Here is a 26,838-nt window from a genome sequence, read left to right as displayed (position 1 = left end):
TGATGCACGCGGCGCGGTGGTGAGGGTGATGAAGTTGCAGCTCCCACGGCACAGACGATGCGCGCACCGGCGATGGCCACGCGCCCAAAAACAGTGTGTTTTTCATTTCAGATGTAGGTTATTTTATTTCACGTCTCCTTATGGCACCAAACAAGTGTGTCCTCATTGAAATGTTATCCCTGTGCATTTTGTAGTCGTCCATCTGTTTTATCCTGTTATTGTGATACACAGTGACTGACCGGTGAACAGGAGATCCTTTCCTCACGCACGTTACGTGAAAGCAACACGTGCCGCTTTCGATCCGTCCTCCGTGATCTGGCTTTAAAGATTGCGCAACCGTGCATAATGGGAACACTCCCTCACTTTCGATATTTGGGCGGGATTGCATCACGATATGAAATTTTGGGTATTGCCCCAGCCTGTTGGGTATTGTTTAAAAAATGTAGGATACCAGTACCAGTACGTTTCAAGTGATACCGATACCAATAGAGTACTTCATTCAATACCTTTTTCTTTCTACTATACCATCATGTGAACGGAAGCATTGATTCAGTTGTGTAAAATGCCACCACCGCTCCCCGTCCAAATGATTTTTACACTTATACATTTTGGAAGTGTTCAAATGATTAAAATATGTATTAAATAACTATACGAAACTGTACAATGAAGTATTTGGGCGGTGTCATTTTAAACAAATAGTCAGTACAGGAGGAATGATCACAGCGGAGAAAACCTCTTTCACCGTTCTTATGGACACCCGACCAAATACTGTTGTTTTAAGACGGACTTGAAAAACTGTGAACCTGTCCTTTAACAGGCTGTGGTAGCTGCTGCCGTAGTCAACCAATCACACGGCGCGTTCAGTCCAACAGCGCTTGCGGTGATTGGCTGCGAGTGATACCATACAAAGAGTAATTTCTTTCTAGATCTGGGTACAAAAGGGATGGAATGCGGGCAACGTTTGACTGGAGAAGCTTCGATACTACTTGGTTTTGGGTTATTTCGGTCGATACCTTAAAGGTATTGAATTCCAAAACCCAGCCCTATCCATGAGTAAGCACAAGCAGAAGCCTGCTCCTTGTGCAACAGATATGTGGGAAACGCTGGCAAACGGAGTAAATCACTCACTGCTTTGTCACCCTCTAAACTACTCTGGTGATTAACCCGCGTTTAAATGGGCGTGGCGGCAGAGGCCTTGGGCTCCACATCATCCAGATTTGTTGTTATGGATAATGCTGATATGTATGATAGTTGTCTGTTGTTTTGGCCTTATTGGCCACTCTGGATCAACAACGTTCCACCGTCCTTGGAAGGGGGAAGGTTCTTCAGACTCCCTTCTTAAGGTTTCTCTCTTTTTGGATTCCCCTTGGTTTTTTTTCTTTGCCCGCCTCGTGTGATGATGCATCAACCTGTCCTTTACCGTCAACCTACGCCGAACACCAAAAACTCACATCTCCGATAGAATTAGAATATTTTATTAATGAGGGGAGGAAGAAAAAGGAAATAAAGAAGAGGTGAATTCCAGGAACTGAACGCGTGGGGGATTACCAGGTTTAAGAGATGTGCGGGTGATGACCCTCCATTGACACTCACTGGACTCTAAACGGCTTTTTTTTTTTTTTTGTTCCTGGAAGGCAACAAAACAGTTCTGTGCTTTTTGTGTTTTCTTTTTTTTTTTTTTTTTTTTCCACTACAGCAGCAATTTGCCAGATTGCATAATGGGGGGTAATTTTACAGCGTACATGGCAGCCCCTCCGCAGAATGCTTCCTGTCATCAGATTCCTGTGTTCCCATGATGCACCTTGTGCCTCTATGGCCAGCACTCCTCAAACAAAAGGAGAACACAGTCCCAGGCCAGGGGGTGACAAAGCTCGGCATGTCAAAAGACTAAACTCCCTCTTTTCTGCCAAACGTTTTGGCACGCCGCTCGGCGCCCGTCCCCGGAGCGAAGGCGCGATGTGCTGAGACGCTGCTTCTTTTCACGACAAACAACATGGGAGCGATTTGAGGGAGAAGCCGTTTCTCATTTCTCTCCATACTCACCGAACTGTGAAGTTTTTTTTATTTTTAATTTTTATTTTCCCCCCACTCTGCGGTCCGACTTTGGGGCTTGGGGTCCCCGTCAGAGGCCCTCTGAAAGCATCTTGACCTTTTTACAAACTTTTTTTATTTTTTCCTTCTTTCTTTTAGCGGTTAGAGCTGTTTATTCAACGGTGAATACGACGGACCGGTTCCGAACGTAGCGCCGTCCAGGCAAAGACAATCCGTTTCCGCTTCCGCCGTTTCAGAAGCGGCGGGAACCGGAACCGGAGTCGGTCGGAGCTCGGATTGCTGCGGCGAGGACGGCTCGGGTGAACGGCTCCCCCTCCGATCGGCCAGGGCTTCGGGCCGCCGCCGCCGCCGCGCGAAGTTTGGCGGCGTTCAGCGCCGTGCCGCCGCCCGGAGAAAATTCCCGCCTTGCCCTCCTCATCCCCCCGGCACTCGCCTGAGACGAACGGCTGCTTCGCCCCTTGCCGCTGCTGCCGGTGCGAGTGCACCAGAACAGGGCCGGGATGCTGCCCTTGAGCAAACTGCGCCTTCTTCGGTGGAACCGCGCAGTGGCCTAGCGTGCAGAATAACGGCACGCTTGGCTGCGGCCCCTATATTTATTTACCAGCATGGGAACTTGGAGCTGGAGGTTGCTGAGGAATTTTCCAGTGCTTCCCTGGATAAATAACGGTTAGGAGAGTACACAATGCGTTAGCATTTGTATCTCAGACTTGACTTCAGGAAAGTAGCAGCTGCCCACTCATGCTCTGTCACGCTGCGGAGGGGAACTGGCGAAACTGGTCCGCGAAATATGAAGAGGAAGCGGAGATATGGCCGTCCTGGAAGGAGATATCGTCGCAACGGTTACAAGTTCTCTTATGCTCCTGCCGCATCTGGCCAGTGTCACGGCTAATGCATTCCAGCTGCAAGTCCTTAAAGGTCCCTTCCTGGCGAAGCTGCCCCGGTCATGCCCCCTCGGCCCGCCCCCGCCCGATGCCCGGCGGCCTCGCCCTGCGCGTCGCGGGAGGCTTGGTCCCGGCTCCGGTTGGCGTGGCGATAAGGGAGGGGCCAGAGGCAGCTGGTGTCAGATCATCCTTGAAGGTTGAAGCGCTCCCTGAAGCGGCTGGTGGTCTGTCTTTTCTGCTCCTCCACCCCCTCCCCCCTGCAGCTGGAGCTTAACGTGAAGAGGGATCGCTCAGTTCTCCACTGAATTGCGCCTGGGTTCCAGTGTCTTGCTCAGAGGCACTTAGAATAGATGGAGATGCTGGATATTCGCTCAAGCGAAATCTGGGAGAACCGAAGTTCCCCGGCATGATCCAGGGCAGCGACCTGTGAGCCTGTGGGTTGATTTTAGAATTTTTCCTCCAAAAATGGTGGAATCTTGTTATCTTTATTCGATGGTTTTCCCTGTTTATTCCACCACAACAAACAATACAAAGACTGCCAGCTGGAGCTTATTCCCACTAACCTGGAACGGTTTTTGAGTCGGGCCTGTTGTACCTGTGGTACTAATACACACACACACACACACACACACACACACACACACACACACACACACACACACACACGGACCTCCAGCTGCAGCATCAAAATCTAACCTGGGAGACACAAAGACAAAGTGGTGTTTTGTCCAACCCCGAACGCTTTGACACCCGGACACTACGGCTTTGAGTCGTAACACCGTTGGTCTGTGGTGAGAGCGAAGCGGTCGGAGAAGAGTTTCTCCTTCACGTCCGCACTTTCTGCTCCGTTTAAAAAAAAAAAATTGTTTTAACTAGTAACTCTCCACATAGAAGGGTCCTTATTCACACCCACACGGGCACACCCCGCAAGCACCCCGCACACACCCCGCACACACCCCACGCCCCTTCATCCTATCGTCTTTGTTTCTTTGTCCTCTGTTGCCACTCTGCCACTGAAAGCTGATCCGGTGTCAACATGGTTTTGATGGAGCGTGTTTGGTAATCAAGCGAATCATCTCATTATCTGATGCTAATGAGAAGCTTTCAGTCAGTTAACCCCACCCCCCCGCCCAACCCACGATGGTGCATCTGTGGGATGTGCAGGAACAACAAGCCATGGGGGCAAAACCTTGCATCTCACACCCCTTTCCCACTGCACCAAAAACCCGGTAACATCCGCTAACAATCGGCATTTGTCACCCGGGGTAAAAGGAAAAACCCGGGTCAAATGACCGGGCCATAGACCCAGGTTTTAATGGACTCCACCTCCGATGGGCTGTGATGTGACCAGGTCACCCAGGTGGATCCGCTCATTTTGGCTGCTTTACCTGCGCAATGTGACGCGCGTTGAAGTTCCGGACATTGGCGCATAAATATACATGAATATCTGTGTATCATTCCATCATTTCATATCCCAGTTAGAATCCAAAAGTCAGAAGTTATTGACTTTTTTTTTTTTCCACGCACGGGAGACCGCGAAATGTTGTGTGTGTGTGAGGGGATCGCACCGTCTGACCTGGGTTTAAAGAACCCGGGTCAACCCGCTAAATTTGGTGTGAAAACGTTGTAACGGGACTCAAAGGATCTGCTGCTAACGTCTTGGTGCCAGGTCAGAGCTGTTACACGTGTGTGTGTGTGTGTGTGTGTGTGTGTGTGTGTGTGTGTGTGTGTGTGTGTGTGTGTGTGTGTGTGTGTGTGTGTGTGTGTGTGTGTGTGTGTGTGTGTGTGTGTGTGTGTGTGTGTGTGTGTGTGTGTGTGTGTGTGACTTGAATACTCGTACATGAAGTGCTCACAGGATCGGATCACTGTTGGTATAATATACAACATAATCCCTGTCCTCAGCAGTAGGACAGTATCTCAGTTCAGTACCATCATGGATCCCGGGGCCAATTCAAGCCATGCTATGACGTGAAGTGTTGGGACGCAATATAAAAATTTCCTGCAATTTCTTAAAGACAATCTTATGGTATGAGTGTTCTGGAAAGCGATTGAATCATCCTCACAGAGTTCACACATCACGAGTGATCCCTTGAAGAACCATGCACGTCAGAAGTCACTCAGTTAGACTCCATCCGTCCATATTTTTTTTTTAGAGTCAGTCTCCCCAAGTTTTATTTCGGGCGTCTTAGAAAATGGATGTGAAAGAACGCCAGCCCCCACCAAAAAATATTATTACGTAAATGGAATTATTTTTCTTACTGTTCTGTTTCTTCTCAGTGTTTTGCTGCTTTAAATCTGTTTTCTCAGTCTTCCAGTAATAACGGCCGTGCCAGACATTCAGAAACTATTTCAGGGTTTTTTGTTTTTTTCTGTCCAGACAGGGATGACTTTCAGAAAAACACAACACCATCATTAATCATTAATTGGCTGCTCTAAAAACATTTAAATGTTTTGTTTTAGAGCCTGACCTCCTCGACCCTTTTGTTTGTTTCTCAAGTGGGAAGCCGGCACCTCTTCATCTGGGATACTCTGCCTGTTTTTTTGTTTTTTTTGGGGTTTTTTTTAGAACGCACCGCACGTCGTTATCCGAGCGGCTCCCAAATGCCCTGGCCTCAATGAAGATTCACGCATTGTTTATTCTCTCAGCCTGGCGCTCCTGTCGTAGGTGTGATGACTTTCCGAACGGTTTCCAAGCACTCGGTTACAGGTGATTAAAACTATTTTCAAGGGCCAGTTGCGCAGTAAATTCTAACTAGTAAGCTTCATGGACTCGAGGGAAACGTTTTGATCGCTTTCCCTAAATCAAATGCACAGCGGTCCGTTTTGCAGAGGGCCTTCGCCGGGGATTAAATATGCAGCCCGGTGGCTGAGACCCCCCCCGGACCCCAGAGCCGTGTGAATTCCACATCCACCATGGGATTCGGGGTCAGGGTGGACTTCCTGTTGGGCAGAGAGCGCAGAGCGACGTTAAGCCTCGCAAAGCAGAAAGCAGCGGCTACGGCTACGTCTGGAACCGCTAAAAAGTCACGGTCACATGTCTTCAATATTGGACGACCCCTTTGGCTCAGAAAGATGTTTTTTTTTTTTTTTTTAATAGGCAATCCGTCTGCATGTTTGCAAGGAATGTTCCAGCACCACATGGAAAGGATGTAGTCTGTTCTTTCCTGGACTAATGCTATTAATCAAATCACACGTGAACGGTCTTATATATATGTGTGTGTGTGTCTGTGTGTCTGTGTGTCTGTGTGTGTGTGTGTGTCCTTGCTGTGCAGTCCTTAATTTAAACCAAGGGGTCGGCACTGCACCGTACTGTGCAACACTGTATTCTGTGCTACACTGTATTCTGTGCTACACTGTATTCTGTACTACTCTGTATTCTGTACCTGTGTCTGGAAGAGACGTCAGTCCGAGGACGCCTGAGAATTCAGTGTGATCGATTACTATCTTTCATTGCCGTCACCTCTTGGTCAAATTGCGCTCACGCGTCGGACAAGAAAGTAAATGTAAAATAGACTAAAAAAAACTAGATTGTCATACATAGTTTGTCGTCTGATTTTGTGAGGAGATCTGAGCCCTTTATGCCTGTGAAGGACAGTTAAACACTGAAATTAAAAAGGGGAGTGCGCAGGGGGTTCTTTTCTGCAAGAAGCGGCGACTGGACAGGATCCACTCTTAACCCCAGTTGGAGCCTTGAACGTGGAAGTTCGAAGGCAAGACGGTCCTGTGATATCTATCTATTCCCTGTGATGATTGTTATTATACGTTCTTGCGTAAAGCCGGAGCCTCTGTTTGCCGTTTTAATAACTACTTATTTGACGCCGCCATTGGCCCTCACATGGGAACAGCTGCTCCCTGGGCCCGCCCCTTTTAATGAATTGTCAACATTTGCACTGTTTGTTTCCCCGTTCTTTGTGTTTCTTTTGACTCTGCATCATGACATTATTGTCGATGAGGTCAGCAGCGTGTCCTGGCTCACATGATTTTACTTTCACTGTTTCGTCAGCAGTGTAACAAGGTCTCACGGTATGTACAGTATGTCACATCTGCCGTGGTCAAGCCTTGGAGCCCGATGAAGGTCTGAAACGTTGCGACAACAACCCAGACGGGAGTGTTCGACGTGGATGACCTTTCTTCCGCCTTGTGTGGCTTTTTTTTTTTCTTTTTCTTTTTTTTTTGTGAGTCCCGTACCTGGATCCAAAACGGGGTCGGACGTGGATGCCGCAGGAAGCTCAAACAGCTGCGATGCGTCTCGTGATGTCAGTGAGAGAAGCTGCGAGTAAACAGATACCCTGGAGAAGCAGGTAGCAGCCGGCATGCCTTCCCTCTCTGCAGCCCTGCAGGCGGGGTGAGAGAGAGGGACTAAGAATCAAACACAGAGAGGCTTTCAGGTCTGAGCACAAGGGGAGTGTGTTTGGGAGCCCATCCTTTGTGACATTATCGACTCGTTTGTGGTCAATTATTGATCGCGGCCCAGCGGCCCGGACCTGCGAGGCATCAGATGGATGTCATCCTGTTAGGACACCTGAGGCTGACACCTGACGCCCAACTCACCCCTGTGGGACTCTTCCCTAAAGTCTGTCACTGGGAAGATGGTTTCAAACCAACCTGGGCATCATGGGAGAAGTTCTGGTCACAGTCATCACTGGGATACTTGGAATGCAAATCCTGATGTCTGCTTGTGAGTTCAACATTAAACAGCAGTCCTTCGATTGAACTAGGAGGCAACTTGAAGTGTGATGGTTTTTCATTTTATCTGACTTCTGAAAAAGATGGTCAATATTGTCTGGTCACATCTTCTCCTCGTTCAGTTAAGCCCCTTTCCCACTTGCACCGAAAGACGTGAATGTACCGGCAATGTTCCGTGTTGGCGTCATGTGGGAACGGGAGCTGGTCTCGATGCTCCGTAAATGTCTCCACTCTCGACCTTGTATCATTTCCGGGAAATGCTGGTACGGCAAGTGTGTGGGAATGGAAGCAGTAACATTGTCGTCAAGTAGGGGTGGAGCCAAATCCAAACAAAGCATAAATAGTGGGTTTTTACGAATATTTATCTCGTACAAATATTTTAAATAATATTGCATATTCGGGAAGGAGAAAAAAAACTTCAGAAAAATGGGAGTCGGATTAGATTTATTATTTTACTTTTTAAAAATGCCCCTCAGACCCTGGACTTGGCTTTAACAGTTAGGCGAGGACATCGGCGCTTCGCTTGCTTCGCTTGCTTCGCTTGCTTCGCTTGTCTGCAGCAGAGCGGAGGGAGCGAGCGGACAGGGAGAGGCAGAACAGGTGGAGAACGTTCATTCTCCGGAGGCAGAGGGTGTAGGACAGGTTGAAAATGATCACGCTGCTTTAATAACATTGGTTCTGGGTTATGACATTGGGGTTATAACGTTCAGATTATAACGTTAGGGTTATGACGTTTGGGTTATAGGGTTAGTTGTCTAGTCTTGTGTGATATTAGACAGAGCTCGCGCAAGCATTATGTCATTTACCCGGTAACAGTCATCTAAGTAGGAATAGACTCCGTACGGAACTTTTCCATTAAGGAGGCCAACGTGGGAATGACTACCTACTGCCTTTGCCAAATTCTTTTTTTTATCCAGCAATGTTACGGGTTCCATGTGGGAAAGGGGCTTTACAGAAGGAAACTGTGTGAAAAAATACGATATCTCAATTCCATAGAGACACAATGCCACTGAAAGGCAACAAATGACAATATTGAATTATAGCAATCGGTCGTGACTTGATTTGGATGGAGGAAAACAGCGTCTTGAAGTCAGGGACCAGCTTTTTACACTTTTTACTCTTGTTGTTTCTCCCGTCCACGGGGGTGGACGTTGATCGACTGACGGTGCAAAGTGTTATCGCCGTACGCTGGGCTGCACCGTCTCTGTCAGCCATGATATTAACACCGTCGCTCACGCTGATTGTTTGACTTCTCCATCCAAAGCGGCGTTGGATGAGCGTGACGGGTTAGAAGGACCTTTTAAAAACCTTGATCCTCGGCGGTCGGGAGGGGTGGAGCCTCAGGGCGGAGACGACGGCAGCAAGTGATATTCACATGAGCGAGGGAAGAGGCGGGGCAGTGTCACGTGGCCATCGACATGCACGCGGGCACTCTGCTGGCATGAAGGCTCGTTGTTTTGCTGCACATCCTCATTTTCATAAAGTGGGACAAGTATTGATCGTTTGAATTTCAATCAGTTCTCCGCTATTGATTGTCCGGTGTACTGGCAGTTGTGGTCAGCTAGAACACAGTCCCTGCAGGCAAATGCCGTCACGCTCACACAATCACTCTCCTCGCCAATGGGAGCTCTGCTGCAGCAGCGGCCAATGACGCTCCTTCATTTTGCCATAAAAGGCTCTCTCCACTGATTTGCTTTTCCCACAAACTTCCAGTTTGACTTAATTTGTGATGAGAACCAGCAGCAGCGGCCAAGTTCCTTGCAGTGGATCGCGTTACATTTTGGCCACATCGCGCGCGCGCACATGCATGCACGCACGCACGCACGCACGCACGCACGCACGCACGCACGCACGCACGCACGCACGCACACACACACACACACACACACACATATATACACACACACACATATATACACACACACACACACACACACACACACACACACATATACATATATACACACACACACATATACATATATACACACACACATATACATATATACACACACACATACATTTATACACACACACACACACACCCCTCAAGGAGGCCTCATGCTCGTTGGTGCATCAATGTGTTGGAGAGCCCTCCGTCAGCCGGCATCAAGAGGGCGGAAAAGAGAAGTGCTGGCAGGTGGCAGATGCTGGTGGTGTGTGCGTGTGCGTGTGCGTGGCCGTGCGGGCTTTGAGGGATGTCTGCATCTGCTTCAGTTTCACCAGGAGCAGCACAGTGTTTGACTCTCTAGTTTATACGGCCCAAACTTAACAAACAAATGACTTGGTCAATCAAGGAAATTAAGCAGATGACATTTTAGACATGAAATAATCAGCTTTGTATTGTGCTTTTTACAACTTCAGCACAACGGGACCGTGCCTGCAGTTTATTTTGAACAGTGTTCTCCAACCACATGCTCATAGTTTTATAAAGAGAGAGCACACTGTACAATCCCCGCCCGGTTACACTGGAACGCTTGTTCCACTACGCATGTCTGACACCTTTCAGTTACCAGGAGTCGTAACGACCACTTTTCCACGTCCCCTCGATATGTTCTCTCTGTTTTCCCATCCCGTTTGTTTGCACCTCCGCAGGGACGTGTTAAAATAGTCGGCTGGTCCAGGAGTCCTTTGGGAGGATAGGTGTTAGAATATGTTTTATAACCATAATTTATCAAACTAGGCCCAATATTTGTATAAAAGGCCTTCCAGCCTGAGTTGTTTCTACATTTACATTTTACATTTAGTCATTTAGCAGACGCTTTTATCCAACGCGACTTACAATTATTCAAGCACCGATGGATGCAGCCATCAGGAGCAATTAGGGGTTGAGTGTCTTGCTCAAGGACACTACAGCATGCTAGCAGGAGGAGCCAGGGATCGAACCAGCAACCGTTAGATTACTCGACCACCAGCTCTACCTCCTGAGCTACCATTCCCCCTTTCTTATCTCTATTAATTCATCCGTTGATTGGAGTTAATCTTTGAAGTTAAGGCCCAAATGACCTGTTAAATATTTTGCCTTTTGTTATTCCCTGACTAGAAGATTTGTGATTGAGACGATCCGACGACTTATATGAGAAGGAACAGACGTGTCCACATCTCGCTCTGCAGGCGTGGACACCGCGTGAACAGAGTGCGACGGTTAAAGACTGAGGAAGGAACCGTAAGAACACGAACGTAGATGGAGGCCAGTGCGGGCCGAGAGGCCACCGCCGCGGGCGGTCTGAGGACGTGCCTCTCCAGCGCTCCCTGCCCTTATATGGGCGGTGGAGAAGATCTGCGCCTCTCTCCTTAGAAACCAGCTCTCATTTCAGGTTTTTTAATTTGTCAAAATGAAAGAAGCGTATCTTCCTCCCGTTTGACTCGCGTGCGGAGCAGACGATCTGGTAGGGTCACGGAATGTGCGCACGAAGAGCATCAACGCCGAGGTTGTCGTCGTAAAACGCACGGACGTAGAAATCAAAATTTCTGGCCGCTTGCCATGGCTTCTCCCTGACCAACCTCCCTCGGCCCCCGCTCGGCAGCCGCGGCACAGTCTCGGCCCGCGCCCAGATCAGCACTTTCGTGGACCTGACTCAGGCGACCGTCAAGCATTCAAACGCAGCTCCGCTACAATGAAAAGTGTACTGGGTTTAGATTGGGCCGCGGGCGAGCGCTGAAAAACGAGGCTGACTCATGACCGGTGCGTTACGGCTTCGGGGAATGGTCGCGCAGTCATCACCCAGACTGTTTGAATTGGCGTCGTCTGCACTTTGTGTGTGTGAAGTCCTGAGGAAGCTGGCTTCTTGTTCCGGTCGCTCTTGAAGAAATACCTTTTTTTTTTTTTTTTTTTTTTTTTTTTTTTTTTTTGTGTGTGTTTTTTTTACGATCTTGTAAAAGTGAATTCCACGGAGAAGCCGTCTGAGATTTCTTAATGAATACGCAAGCGCACAAGCTTGTGTACGTACAAGGACACCCATCGCTCTGCTTCTGCTGCGTTTAAACAGGGTACATAAGGCTTTCTGCCCAATGGTTTATTTTACTCAGCCCTGGTAAAAATACATGTTACACGAGGCATCGCATGATTAAAATGCAATGTCAGAAAACGAAAGGGCTCAGGAGAACACAAGCTCGGGTGTACGCCCGTGTTTCTTTGACCTCTGAAGACCTCACTTGTGAGTTTAACTCGGCCCAGGATCAAATTCTCCCTGGCACGCCCAGGCTCATTCTGCGGTGCCGCCTGGCTGAGGGCGGCAGCCTGTGGAGGCGTAGGAAAGGGGAGAGCACCGTTTGGAGCCGGCGGAGCGAGGAGGCTTTTGAATGACTCGTCGCTCTGAGTGGCCTCTTTGATGGCCGCGCTCTGTTTGAACAGCATTTGGCCTCGGATTTGCATTCAATTTGTGTGCTCCAAGATGGGCTGATAAAAGTGTTCAACGGAGTGCGCGGTGTTAGAGCGCGTATGCATTTTTATGTGCCTTGTCTGTTGAAAGCACAGTATAACACAGTGTTTCAACATGTTGCTTTTTTTTTTATCACATCGATCCAGGAAATTTGAATATGAAATTACGTAATTGGCAGTCGTGTTTTGCTGTGTGTTTACAATCACCGGCCACTTTATTAGGTACACCTGTTCAATTGCTTGTAACACAAATAGCTAATCAGCCAATCACATGGCAGCAACTCATTGCATTTAGGCATGTAGACAAGGTGAGGATGACTTGTTGAAGTTCAAACCGAGCATCAGAATGGTGAAGAAAGGGGATTTAAGTGATTTTGAACGTGGCATGGTTGTTGGGGCCAGACGGGCTGGTCTGAGTATTTCAGAAACTGCTGATCTACTGGGATTTTCACACACAACCATCTCTAGGGTTTACAGAGAATGGTCCGAATGAGAGAAAATATCCAGTGTGCGGCAGTTGTGTGGACGAAAATGCCTTGTTGATGTCAGAGGTCAGAGGAGAAAGGGCAGACTGGTTCAAAACGATAGAAAATCTCTGAACGCACAGCACGTGGAACCTTGAAGCAGATGGGCTACAACAGCAGAAGACCACACCGGGTGCCGCTCCTGTCAGCTAAGAACAAGAAACTGAGGCTACAATTGGCACATGCTCACCAAAAATGCACAATAGAAGATTGTAAAAACGTTGCCTGGTCTGATGAGCCTCCGTTTCAGCTGCCACGTTCAGATGGTAGGGTCAGAATGTGGCGTCAACAACATGAAAGCATGGATCCATCCTGCATTGTATCAACGGTTCAGGCTGGTGGTGGTTGTGGTGGTGTAATGGTGTTGGGGATATTTTCTTGGCACACTTTGGGTCCCTTAGTACCAACTGAGCATGGTTTAAAGGCCACAGCGTAACTGAGTATTGTTGCTGAAATGTCCATCCCTTTATGAGCACAGTGCAGCCATCTTCTGATGGCTACTTCCAGCAGGATAATGCACCGTGTCACAAAGCTCAAATCATCTTAAACTGGTTTCTTGAACATGACAATGAGTTCACTGTTCTCCGTCGCCATTTGCGCACCTGTCTCCCTCTCTGATGGAACCGACAAGGCGCCTGCCAGCGACACACACGCCGGCGACGGGGTGTCCCGCCATCGGCGCCAGAACAGTGTGTTTTTATTTTGCTTTATGTCTCCCCGCGGAACGAAACTGTGCGTAATGGGGACACTTTCTCCCTGGCTGTCTCACCACCCCCGTTTGATTAAGTGATTGTTTTAACTGAACCTCTGCGCTGCCATCCTCCCCCGGCAAGACCCGGTGCTCCAGCCCGGGAACACCTGTAGAGTCCCTGCGGAGCCTCTCCCAGAACACTGCATCTGTTTTTTGTTTTTTTTTTACATTATTTTGTTTTTTTTAATATGCATGAAGCTGTCCCTGAGCAGACAAAGCTCGGACAAAGCTCATTCACTCGGGCGCACAAAGAGGATGTATGTGGACGAATGCGCGCAACGTTTTCATAGGAAAGAACACGTTTCCGCTGCAACACTGCATTTTTTTAGAATGTTAAATATCAGATTTGAACAATTACAAGACTTGAAGTTAAATCAATCGGTCAGTATTGTACTGTGATTGAAGGTTTTTCTTTTTACTATTCAGTAGTTCAATAAAGGTATGTAATTCATATCAATTCATGCATCAATTTATCTCAATTTCATCATAACACGTAGGCGTGGCCGACAGGAAAGAGCAGTTTATATGTTGACTGTGTCCAATGTTGTGTTGGTCATACTATAGATTGATTTATTACTTCTGTTTAGTGAATAATACAGAAGATAAGGAACTTAAAAAAAACACATGCTTAATTGCAGTCACAATATTGGCCTGAAAAATCGCAATTGGATTATTTTCCAAAATCTTTCAGCCGTAGTTTACAGCCCTGGTGCTGTCAAGATGTTTGTTTTTAGGTCTCTGGGCTTTTTGCAGTCGTCATAGCAACCACCCAGTGTTAGGTGCTCTGCGGCATTTTCACCGACGAGACGCTCTTTGTTGGATGAAACTTGGCTGAGGAAGGAGCCATTAGCACACTTTGACTTTACTGTGTGACACACACACACACACATACACACACTGAATATGCATTAACACCGGCCGTGTGCCACACAAGTGTAAAATCCATTATGCTGTTCTTTGTCAACGTGCACTATTTCAGTAGGCTCACTGCCGCATCTGCTGAAACAGGGTGGCGTGTGTGGGTGTGTACTGTACGTGTGCATGAGATGGTATTTATTTCTAAATGTTTTCATTTGTGTGGATGTGGATATGTGCATATTCACACTGTGTGTGTGTGTGTGTGTGCGTGTGTGCAACTATTCATATGCCGTGTGTGTGTGTGTCTCGTTACAAGCGTATCTACACTTAATTTGTATTTTATTCTTTGTGTGTATGAGTGTGTGCACATACTTTCATGCATACATATGTATGTGTATGCTTTCGAGTGTGTTCCTGTTTGTGTGTGTGTGTGTGTGTGTGTGTGTGTGTGTGTGTGTGTGTGTGTGTGTGTGTGTGCTGAAGCAGCAGCTGGGACAGTAGATAAGTGTAATGGGATGACTGTGCTGAGTTGGCAATTTGGTGTGTGTGTGTGTGTGTGTGTGTGTGTGTGTGTGTGTGTGTGTCTTTCTTTTCCCGGCCCCTCCATCGCACTCCCCTGCAGTGGTTTTACGACCAAACTTCCAGCCTGGGAAGCCGTTCCTCCCCTCCGCGCCGCGTCTCTCTGGGCTTTCTTCAGCTTGAAGACTCAGAAGGGAACTCTGTCTGGGAAGCAGCCATCAGTAGTGGAAACATGTAGATCACAGTCATCACCGGCGAAGCCTTCAGTGGGAAGTTTAGAAGGATGACCGTGGTGACAGGGTTTTTGGGGATGAAGATCCTCACGAGGCGGAGGGCCGCGGCAGGAGGCTCCAGGTGGACCCCGACGAGATGATGTACTGTGCCGTACAGCCAGATGGTGGACGGATGGACGGAGAGGGAGTCGGCCGTTGTGAAAGTGGGCGGGGCTCGTTCTACCACCGCTGCGCCGGGGAGTTGAGCAGAGTTACAACTGGGACGGGGGTGGGGGGGGGGTTGCGGAGCTAGACAAGGCGTGAACGAAACCAGCGCTGGGAACCTCGCCGGCCTCAGAGACGTCGACTCATTCCAGGCCAGCACCATTGTGTCCCGATTTGGCGCGACCAAAGGTATGACGCCGCTGGAGAGGCCTGGAGACTCTGCTCTCCGGCAAGACGGTTTTATGGGTTTGCTCCTGTCCACCCACTTCCCAAATCTCCCTCCCACTCAGCTGCTGAGGTGGAATTTCAGTTTGAGACTCCATCCCCTCATGTCCTCCACTTCCCCCCCCCCTGTGCTTTACATTTACATTTACATTTAGTCATTTGGCAGACTTTGATCAGCATTTTCATTTCCCAGGTCGACTGTGTCCGATGCCGTCTGGCTTCCTGAAGTAGCGGCTTAGACGTCGCCTGAGTGTTGTGACCCGAGCGGGGGGGGGGGGGGGGGTGTGTTGTGAGTGAATGAGAAGTAACCCCCCCCCCCCCAGTATGTTATCCAAGTTCACGGAGGCTCATCCTGTGTTGAGAGAAACTCCACTTCTCTTGTATTGCTTCTACTTAGGGCGCATAGATACCATTCTGAGGCTGAGGGTCCGGCACCGTCATCACCTACTGGTAAAAACCAATATGAAATGGTGTATGATTTGTTATGATTATGGCTACTTTATTTAATCAAATTTATTAATAGTCATACATTATACAGAATGTTTTGTATATGGCAGTTGACTGTAGTACCTATTAAATCTGTATGAAAGTGGCCATAATAATGTAGGAGGTTCATTTATAATGCATGGATTCATTGACATATGGGAATTTTTTCCATACCTACACCAAATACACACCTATACACCAAATACACCCTCAAAATGTCATTATTTGTGCTTGCTGGTACTCTATGACAGTGCACTACTTAGTCATCAAAATCGGGCTGAAAGAAGAGCTGTTGATCATCCCGAGTTTTTATATACCTAGTTATTATACCTAACTATGAAATAGGAAGTAGTGGAGCACGACGGGGGGCACGTCGCCGGCCCCCCAGCAGCACGACGGGCAGCACGTCGCCGGCCCCCCAGCAGCACTGCCTAGGCCTCAGTCCCTTGATGGGACGTTGGGACCAGTTTTCAAATAGGATAAATTTGACACTGATGAAGGCCGGGGTTCTTTTCTTAAAAAAAACTAAAAAATGAATAGAAAGTCGTGTGAAATTTAAAATCTTCTCATCATTATTCTACTCTCTGTTCCTCTATATTGATTCTCCTGTCGCAAAACCTCCAGGACCAAACACTTTCCCTTCGGAAAATACTGCTTTCTTGCCTTTTTATTGCCCTGCATTTCTGTTCACTCGACAAATAAAAGTTTGAACTTTGTAAAAAAAGGGCTTTGACTCTCTCCAGCATAGCCGGGCGCCGGCCAGCGGTTCCGTGGTTAGAGTGCGGCCGGGCCCCGAGCATCGCCTGGACGCCGCGCCCTCCCCGCGCCCAGGCCTTCCTGTGAATATTCATGCGTCGCGTTCTCGGGTTCTCCGACGGCCGGATCAGGCCCGGCGCGCTGATCCGTCACCCGCCCGTGGGGTTAGAGGGATCATCCGGGAGTGTGCGGGTTTGTCTCCGGGGGGGGGGGGGGGGAGGTTTGGTGTAGCCGGCAGCTCCGCTTTCCTGGCATGGGGAGCGCTTTCCACCGGCGCTCTCAGGGCCCCCAGGAGTCCCGGCAGCAGAGAAAGATTTAACAGGTTACAAATGACCCCAGCAGCCAGACATAGAGCTCCCTGATCTCCCCCTCATAGCGACGGCCAACCGTTCACATTACAGCTCTGGCCGCGGGGCGCCACGGTTGTTTTGGTTGATGAAGAATGGCGGCGCCCTCCCCATGGTCATGCGTCCCCTTTCTTCTGGGGGAGCCGAAGAACATTCTGGAAGAGGCACCGGAGAGAGTGTTCTCTTACGCGGGGCAGAAAGTAATTTATCCCTCGTTCCCGGGGCTGTGTCAGGACAGGAGACGCTCGCCGGTACCCAGAGCTCGGAGCACCGGGCCCGAGAGCCTGGCGGCGGCGATGAAAACCACTTTCCTGTATCGGACGACGTGCCAACGAGATCTGCCTTTCCTCCCGCTCTCCAAATTTGTCGGCGCGAGGGGAGCCTTGAACTCATGAGCTGGCTTGTTTCACTGAAAGGATTGTGCTAATATGGAACTGGCACCGGGTCAGGAAATATTTTCCGATCCAAAGGTTGATTAATGTGGGAGGGAGAGGGGGGGAGAGAGAGAGAGAGAGGGAGAGAGAGAGGGAGAGAGGGAGAGAGAGAGAGAGGGAGAGAGAGGGAGAGGGAGAGAGAGGGAGAGAGAGGGAGAGAGAGGGAGAGAGAGGGAGAGGGAGGGAGAGGGAGAGGGAGGGAGAGGGAGAGGGAGAGAGAGAGGGGGGGAGAGAGAGAGAGAGAGAGAGAGAGAGAGAGAGAGAGAGGGAGAGAGAGGGAGAGAGGGAGGGAGAGAGAGAGAGATTTTTTTTTTTTCACTTTTTATCTCAACCGAAGCGGAAAACTATTCTAGAGATTTTATCTGAGATGTTCTATTCGTGCCAAAAATACACAAAAAATATTGGGCAGCAGTTATAATGGCACAATCCTTATTTGGTTATCCCAGCGTTCTGACGGTTGGTCATCACCGTTTCATGGCGTCGCATCCCTTGGCGGGATACAATACCGTCTTGCCGTTTCGTTCCACAGTGCCGGCGGCGCTACAACCCCGCGGGGGGGCCGTGGAAGAAATGCTCCGGGCGACGACACAGACTGGCAGCCGGCCCCCGGGGTCTTGATGCAAAGCAGGCCCCGGATTCCTCCCGCTCTTGACCCTTGCAGCCTTTTTTTTATTTTATTTTTTTTTAACAGCCAAATCCACCTCACCGGTGCTGAGACGGGGAAATGCAAGGCAGACGAGAGACCCTGTGTATTTACGACCCGCCGGGTGCTCCCGCTCCCGCTCGCGCGCGCTTCGTCCGGCTGCCTTTGCTCTGGCGGAGAAACAGACCAGCTCATCCAAAGGGGCGCTGTAATTGGCAATTACCGCAATGGGCAGAAATCCGCCCCGGGAGACGCAGAGGCTCGGCGCCTACGGGCTCCAAGGGCGAAGGGGACGGCAGATGCAGCGCGACCTCTTTGTTTGTGCTCAAACGGCTTAACTCAAGGTGGTGTGCCTCCCCCGTACCGGCTGAAGCTCCTCCATCCCTCAACTCCCGTGGCGAACCTCAACCCTTTTCCCGCCAGCGGGAAACTCAGAGCCAGAATAAACGCTCCGGGTAAATAGTCCATCGCATCATATTTACCAGATGTCCCTCACGCCGGCTGAGGACCCGGAGGTGGACGTGAATGGGAGCCACGAGCGGATTGAAAGTCAATTTTCCCCCGTCACGCCGATCCGGCGGCCGCTTTGGCGGGAATGCCAGCCGCCTCTTTGGACATGCGTCAGGCGGAGGAGCGTCCGAGCGTCCGAGCGGAGGGCGTCGCTGAACACGGGGCACTTCTAATTAGTCGTGAAGTGCTTTTTATGGAGCACACAGTAGAGGAGCGGGACCTCCCCCTTCGGAAAAACAGAGGACGCCCGTTTAAAAACAGATAAAACATCTTAGTGGCAAAGCAAACCAATCAGCCGCTCAGTCTCTAACATTTCATTGTCACGTTGAAGAGGGGAACAGCACCACTTCCCATCATGACGAGCAGATCGATATGTCGCCCGACCCTTTACTCCATCCCTTCCCGCTAATTAAATGCGCTGGGAACACACCTAAATAGAGGGCAACGGCTAAATCTTCTCCTGAAATAGAAACATGCCGCCGTCGTGGGTTGGTCATGTGCTGTGCAGGTGGCCGCCAGCCGGGCCGCGCGGCAGATCATGCCAAGCTCCTGAGTTAACCAGTGGGTCGGCGGATCCACGGGAGGTTTTCGCTAATTTCCCCCCTCCTCCCGGAGGAGGCTTGTTGCCCTGCCCAGAACAACCCCACCCGCCCGCCTCCTCCGTCCCGTTTAACAAGCTGGCATTCCTACCGTGAACATCAGCGGTTACTCACTCCAACTTGCCCTTTCTGACTCCGGAGCCCTTCTGACATTTTCTTCGCGAGGTAAAACGAAAAAAAAAAAAAAGGTTCTTTTTTTTTTTTTCCCTTTTCTCAAGACATTGTTTGGGTTTTATTATGAACAGTGCAATTAAACAAGACTGGAAAACAGAATCAGCGTGTGTCCCAGCGCCCAAAGCCAGCTGGACGTCCTCCCTTCCCCCGTTTGATATTTAACATAAACCCTGAAGAAGGTACAATGAGGAAAGGCCTCCCTGATGTCCTCTGGATGGAGTCTTTATAATATATAGCTTACGCACATGCCTAAAACGAGATTTTCTCTGTATTTTATATCTTATTTTTACGCTGACGTCCCAGCTGTTTTTAATGTTTTAAATTTGGCCGCATCCTAGTGAGACCATTATTTAACTGCAGCGTTTCCTGGATATTTTCAGAGCAAATCAATCTTCAGCGCAGGCCTCTCTCTGTCACTTTGCCTCTTCGCATATAAAACACCATATAATCTGCCCCTCTCCATTGATGTTCCACATCTTCCACAGTTGCTACACCGTCCACAGGGTTTCCCCCGAGATTTGTTTCCATTGGTTAGCTCCTCTCTTGCGAGCTCCACCACATGCGATGTGGTAAACTCTCACACATCTGAAAATTGGCACTTGCCGGCTCCAGTTTATTGATAGCTCTATAAACCGTGTGCCACTCTATTTAAAGGGTGAGCTCATCGTGGACGTTCCACCAGTCCTCCACCAGAGCAGCTTTTCCAGTGACTTTCAAGTGGCTTTTGTTGCCCTGTAGTGGAAGGCAGGCCGGAGCGAGACAGTGCCGGCTTTCATGAAGCCCTGGCCCGGCTCCTGCAGGTCCTCCTGCAGCGCTCAGCCTGACGTTCGGGGCCCTGGCTGCAATTAACCCAGGCTCCCATAAAGAGGTGATGGCAGCGGGGTGCGCGGCGGGCCCACAGCTCATGCCAGCTCCTGTTGGGCGGCTGAGGAACCGCACAGCTGTTTTCTCTTAGCGCGCTGACATGCCAGCGCTGAGGATGAAACCGTCCACGGTGGAAGCTCAGAGTGGAAGCACGCTGTACATTAACTTGGCAGCGTGCCAGCTGGGGATACCAGACTCCTGCCAGTGTGGAGGTCAAAGAGGGACGTAAAAAAAATAAATAAATAAAATAAAAACCTGTCTGTCCATCATCCTGGTTCCTTCTTTGCAGAGTTGAGCTGCATTCACACATGCACTCTGGACATTCCCTTTCACATGTGTGGCAAAAAAACCCCAGAGATTGTCCATGTCAGACGCGTTTACGCCACCTGGAAATAATCTGTTTGGTTTAGACGAGGGGCGGGGCCTGGGTAGAGCGTGCAGGAGGCAGGACGTGACGCAATGACGCGGCGGAGTTTTACGGCGCACACACAAGATGGCCGACGAGGCTACGGACTCATCTTTTTTTTGCCACGTATTTGGACGTTATATAAACGTGAGAGCAGAAAGGAATATAAAGGAGAGCAGAAAGCAGTAGAAAGCGGCCCACTCGACACGCCCACACGCTCGCTACGAATGATCCGGACAATCGCCTGCTCTGTTCACACATACCGCTCAGTCAGACATTACGCAGAATTGGTACTAGGGTGCTGGCCGGGTAAAGTCCGGGTCAAATGATTCGGACATTTGCGTTCACACATACAGCACCTCCAGTTAATGTCCTGATAATTTTGGGGTTGCAGTGCACGTGTGAAAGCAGCTTAAGATTGATATGATTGTAGCAGCAGCCCTGGATCCGTGGCCTGTGCAGACAAATTCCTGCCCTGGAGTCTTGACTTTATATCCTTATTAACATTCCTCTCTTTGTCGCCGCCCCCTTTTTTTTTTTTTCTAGACATTCACAGCTTGGTGCAACTCCCACCTCAGGAAAGCCGGCACGCAGATCGAGAACATCGAGGAGGACTTCCGGGACGGGCTGAAGCTCATGCTGCTGCTGGAGGTCATCTCAGGTGAGGAGCCCCGGAGCGCTGGCCCGCGGTTAGCGCCGCAATCCCACTCCTTCACGGGTTGGATCCAGATATCTGTCCTTAGGGGAGACGTGGTGAACTAGTCACTTATTCAGATATGATATGATTCTTAGAAAATGGGTTTTCGATAAAGAAATCAGATTTTTCTTTTTTCTTTTTTAATTGTTGCAGTGGACATTACAGTATACAGTATTCTTGGGTCACTGATGTGGAGGTGGACAGGAGTAGGAGTAGGACTAACACCAAGTTGAACCCCATGAATCAGCCATCGTATCTGTGGTTTTCTTTGCACTTACTAACTTTCCAACAAAAACCTTTGAGTTCATCTGTTCGATGGCAACAACAAATGCCTAACTCCCCGGTGCGCGTCTGCTTTCTGTCCAGGCGAGCGCTTGGCCAAACCGGAGAGAGGCAAGATGAGAGTCCACAAGATCTCCAATGTCAACAAAGCGCTGGACTTCATCGCCGGCAAAGGAGTGAAGCTGGTTTCCATCGGAGCAGAGGGTGGGTGATCAGCGACCCGCGCTCTCGCGGCGCCAAAGGGTGACGGCTGTGGCCACGTCACTCTGTTGTTCGACCGCCGAACTTCTCTGGGTTCACGGGCCGTCAGTTTTAATTCTGATCTTCAAGTAAATCCGTAGGAGCCTTGTCAGCGGCCGTCCCATGGTAAACACTTGTGTGTGAGATGTGTACTCTCTCTCTCTCTCTCCCTCTCTCAATTGCTCGTCCACTTGTTGCCATGGCAGTGGCGCTGGCCACTGTGCAGCCTAATGAGCTGCTCGCTCCAGACGGCTCCGACGGAGCAGGTGCTTCGCGCAGCCTTTTCCGAGATTTGCAGGAGCGGCGGTCCCTCCCGGCGCGAGGCCCCCTCGTTTGCTCAGCGCAAACCAGCCGGGGCCGTCCCTCCGTCCCCGTCAGAGAGTGAACGCGTCGTTCGTGCACACACATTGCATTTACACATGCACTGAATTTCCTCCTCACCGGGGGAGGGGCAGGTTGTTGTGTTTCTGTGCGCACACATGTGTTTCATTTGATTTGGGAGGCTTGCTTTTACGAGCGAAAAGATCCAGATTGTTAAATCCAGGTTAAAATGCACAGGGGGATCAACCCCCACCCCCACCCCCACCTCCACCCCCACCCCCAGTCCCCAGGCTTCCCTGCCGCGCTGACCTAAAAAGGTTATTCTCTGCCCTATGGGGTATCTATCGATATGACCCAGCTACCTCCCTGTGCTTTAACTTTCATGTGTCCAACTGCCTAGTCTCCACATTTATTTGAAAACGTCCTGTGTCGGCGTGTCCTCCTCTCAACCCAAACACAGAACTTATCGTCACTTTATTTGATTTGCAGCACAGCCCTTAACCTTTACCCTGCTAGCTTATAAGATTTCCATTTTCACATATTTAAACAGAGTCACTGTCGGAAACGGAGCGAGTGAGATAAACCCTGCTCGAATTTCCACTTCTGTAGAAGCTTCTTCTGCTCCTTTGCGCTCACGTACGGCGTCCAGTATCAAGTATAAAGGAGGCCCAAGCCAGGCCGGCATTCCAGACGGATTAGTCCGTTGGAATCCCCTCCTGGACGCGCGGCCCTGCTGCCCGGCCTCCTTGCTGCTCTGGCTCTGATGGATGGATGGATGGATGGATGGATGGATGGATGATGGGAAGGTGGAGGTGGTGGAGGGAGGGGGGGTTAGGCCACGTGGGGCCATGCGGCACGTTAGGAGGTGTTTCGGGGGCTGGAGCGTGTGGAGCGTGGAAGGGGGTGGGTGGCGGGCGGCGGCGGTGGCTGTCGTCTCAGATGGAATTAACCGGATTTGAGTTCCTCCCCCCAGGTCGATCAGTCATGTTTATCGGGGCTAATCTGAAACGGGGTCGTACCTCCGGACCAGGTTTTCACCCTGCCGTCCAAGAAAGGCTCTTTTCTCTTTCCTTCCCTCTTCTCTCTCTTTCCCTTCCTTCCGTCAAGTCTTGTAATTCACTCCCAGCCCTCTCTCTCCCTCTCGTTCACCTCGCCAGACGCACGGACAGCTGACGTTTGGTCCAGATATGCCCGTCACGGTCGAGAGGCTCCGCCGCCTTATTGGATTAGAGGAAGAAACAAATGATTAGTGAAGGCGTGCAAACAGGCTCCCTGGGCGGGTTTTATTATCGGCGACATCGCGAGGACACACGCCATGTGTCTGGCCGTCCGACCGGCCGTGCCTCTGACCGCCGCGTGCGGAGATGGTCCGTGTCTCTGCAGCTTATCCTAAATTATACACAGTATGTGTTTGTACTTGGACTGACTCATCTGTTAGGAAGTTGCACTATACTCTTTCATCCATGTCTGGAAAATTGTATCTTTATACTTTTAGACAAAATTGTCATATATATATATATATATTTTTTTAATGTATATATTTTTATATTTTAATTTACTATATGTATTGGCCTACTGTATTTTTATTGCATTGTATTTTAAATGTATTTTATGTAGTTGTGTTTTTTATTGCGTGTGTGTGTGTGTGTGTGTATATATATATATATATATATTCGTTTTTATTTTTACTATTATTATAAAAAATATTTATTTTTATATACACTTTTTTACCTTGTACCCTGCTCCTTTCTTTTCTCTCTATTTGCAGCAACAACAGTTGACAAGATCACTTCTTGTTATAAAAGTGCAATCCAGTGCAGTATATTGACGATAAGGTTGAATGGAAGTGAACTGAATTGGATTTTGAGAGGACTGGACGCAGACAGTTTATTCACAAAACCCCCGATTCCAGACAAGCTCCTGACAGAAACCTAACGGGCTGAGGCTCAAGTGATCGAGTCACTGGACATTTGCTTCAACGGGAGCTGGCGCTGACTCACTCCCGTGTGAATCACCAGGCTGGGAAGTGTCTGGTTCTTTTTGTGACTTAACGGTCCTTGGAAATGTGACACAGAGCGGCTCATGTGTTTTAATTCAATGGAATCCGAGAGCTTGAAACCCCAAAGCCTGAATGCATGAACATGACTTTTGTTCTGATACTTTTCCTTTGCCCTTTGTTTTTATATACATTTATTAAAAAAAAATTAAAAGGGAAACAATAGACAAACTGTCAAATTCATTCGGAACAGTGCATTTAAATATTACACAAAGCAATGGCGGTCATGGGGGCTGGTTGGTTGAGACTTTTCTAGTCTTGTGACCACTCAAAGCGCTTTACAGTGCACGCCTCACATTCACCCAATTACACATACATTCATCCATCGACGGCAGCAGCATCCGTGCAAGGTGCACACCAGCTCATCAAGAGCACGTAAGGGTTCAGTGTCTTGCTCAAGGACACTTCGACATGCTGCCAGCAGGAACCGGGGATCGAATATATATATATATATATATATATATATATATATATAATAACACATATAATAACAATAATTATTATAATAATGATAATAATAATAATGCACATTTTCTAAATAATTGCGTAGAAATGTATAGACTAAGTTAAATCAATTAAAAACGCGTTAAAGGAAATGCGGTTTTCTATTTTAAATAGCATGCACTGTATGTACAGTAACATGTACTGTAAGTAAAGTACAAGCCATTAATAACATGGACACCAGGTTGTAAATATTATGCTTGTGTCGGTGCGTGGCACATTCGTCATCCACTCTGGAGGGCTGGTTTTGGGTTTTTCCTTGTTATGGGCCGCTTGTCACGTTGACGGTGGATAGTCGTCACCTGCTACGCCGTTGGCCTTACTCTCGTATTAACATTTACATTTAGTCATTTAGCAGACGCTTTTATCCAAAGCGACTTACAATTGTTCAAACACCGACGGACGCAGCCATCAGGAGCAATTAGGGGTTAAGTGTCTTGCTCAAGGACACTACAGCATGCTAGCAGGAGGAGCCTGGGATCCAACCAGCAACCTTTAGATCACTAGACCACCAGCTCTACCGCCTGAGCTACCACCCCATTAAGTCACATTTACCAAAAGCGTGTTTCCCTCTCCCCGTTGCAGAGATCGTGGACGGGAACGCGAAGATGACCCTGGGAATGATCTGGACCATCATCCTGCGCTTCGCCATCCAGGACATTTCTGTTGAAGGTACCGTCCATGTCTCCCTCGACCAGTCTCCAGCTGCAATTTCTCATCAATATTCTGATGCAAAAAGCCCCAGGAAGAGAGTGCAGTCAAATTTTGAGCCCTACTATGTAGCCAGACTATGATAAGTGCCGCCATGGAAAGCGTTTCCATTGTGTCAGGTTTATTTTTTTACCCAACTTTCGGCACCTCTTTTTTTCCATCCTCTATTCTATCTACCCGGACTCAGACAAGAATGTCAATCCCAATTTCACCCGCCTGTGCCCGGAACTGACATTTTCACGGGCTGCATGCTAACTGGGTTCGCTTAATGCCAGGCGGCAGATGGGATCAGCTAGCCTAGCTCCTGTGGAAGTAGGAAAATACAATTCCCAGCATCTCAAAATCTCAGTTACTAAGAGTAGCATGATATGCAGTATCTTGTGTCTTTATGACAAGGAAAAATAAAAACAAGATAAATTCAGTTTGAACTTTTTTCTTTACACATAACCACTGTTTCCGTCCACGATTATCATCTGTGAAGTCGCTGCTTCAAGTGAGTGAGGGGTTGCCAGGTTCAAACCGCAATGCTGAGCTGGCAACCCTACAGCGCCAGCGCATTGAGTTTCACAGGTAGTGTACAACGGATAATCACAAAACCAAATTAGTATCGACTTGATCTGAATCTGGGTAGGACGGATAACAAGCAAAGTTCCCCCCAAAAAAAACCTGGAGTGTCCCTTTAAAGACTCAGACTTGACTCAACCTCGATAAACTCCGGTCTCGGCCCTGGGTGGTCTTCTCTACAGCGCTACCGTGCGTTTCTGCTAACATTTACACACTTTCCTCATTAAGTCACTAATTGAGAGGAAGTGCCGCACACCGCCTTCTTGGGCAAACCGAAAAGCTCTGTGGATAAAGACGTTTGTCAGGCACGTCATCGATCCCGGGAAATCCTGGACACAGACTGGAGAGCCTTTCCTAATTTGAATAGGAATCCGCCGTAGAATGCCCCCGAACTGACTGCGGTGTGGTTCTCTCCTCGTTTGACTTAAAGAATGTACTCGCACTGTAATCCAGTTGGAATGTGAGCAGGGATCAGCCTCCTCCGTGGTGTTGTAAAACCTCTGCAGATTTATGAACCATCTCGCTGCGTTCATCCACTGGAAACAAAGGAGTCCCACACCACAACACAGAGTTTTACCTTGAAAACACCTGAGGGTTTAATCCACCTACATGGGGATTACACTCATGAGTGGTGAATCAGCCCAGATACATGGATGGTTGGATGGATAGATGGTTGGGTAGATGGATGGATGATAGATGGATGGATGGATGGATAGATAGATAGATAGATGGATGGTTAGATAGATGGATGGTTGGATAGATAGATGGGTGGATGGATGGATAGATACAGTAGATAGATAGATAGATGGATGGTTAGTAAGATGGATGGATGGTTAGATGAATAGATAGATGGATGGATGGATAGCCACAATCTCACTGTGATGCTTTCTTGTCCAACCACAGAGACCTCAGCCAAGGAGGGTCTGCTGCTGT

At 48.9% G+C, this 26,838-nt stretch overlaps 1 protein-coding gene across 3 annotated transcripts in view; it reads left to right on the top strand.

The window, feature by feature from the left end:
* The window catches only part of actn1 (actinin, alpha 1), a 54,398-nt gene that overhangs the window by 3,632 nt on the left and 23,928 nt on the right, over nt 1-26,838 (top strand). For all 3 annotated transcript variants that reach the window (XM_080012447.1, XM_080012446.1, XM_080012448.1), the window contains exons 2-5: nt 21,080-21,194; nt 21,597-21,716; nt 25,216-25,302; nt 26,809-26,838. The exon at nt 26,809-26,838 is cut by the window's right edge and continues 58 nt beyond it. In XM_080012447.1, the coding sequence (XP_079868573.1) occupies nt 21,080-21,194; nt 21,597-21,716; nt 25,216-25,302; nt 26,809-26,838 (352 nt within the window). The remainder of the gene's footprint in view (nt 1-21,079; nt 21,195-21,596; nt 21,717-25,215; nt 25,303-26,808) is intronic.

This window comes from Zeus faber (assembly GCF_960531495.2).
Source record: "Zeus faber genome assembly, chromosome: 13".
NCBI lineage: Eukaryota > Metazoa > Chordata > Actinopteri > Zeiformes > Zeidae > Zeus > Zeus faber.
The sequence above is the reverse complement of the archived record's forward strand: the minus strand, read 5'-3'. Positions and strand labels throughout refer to the sequence as shown.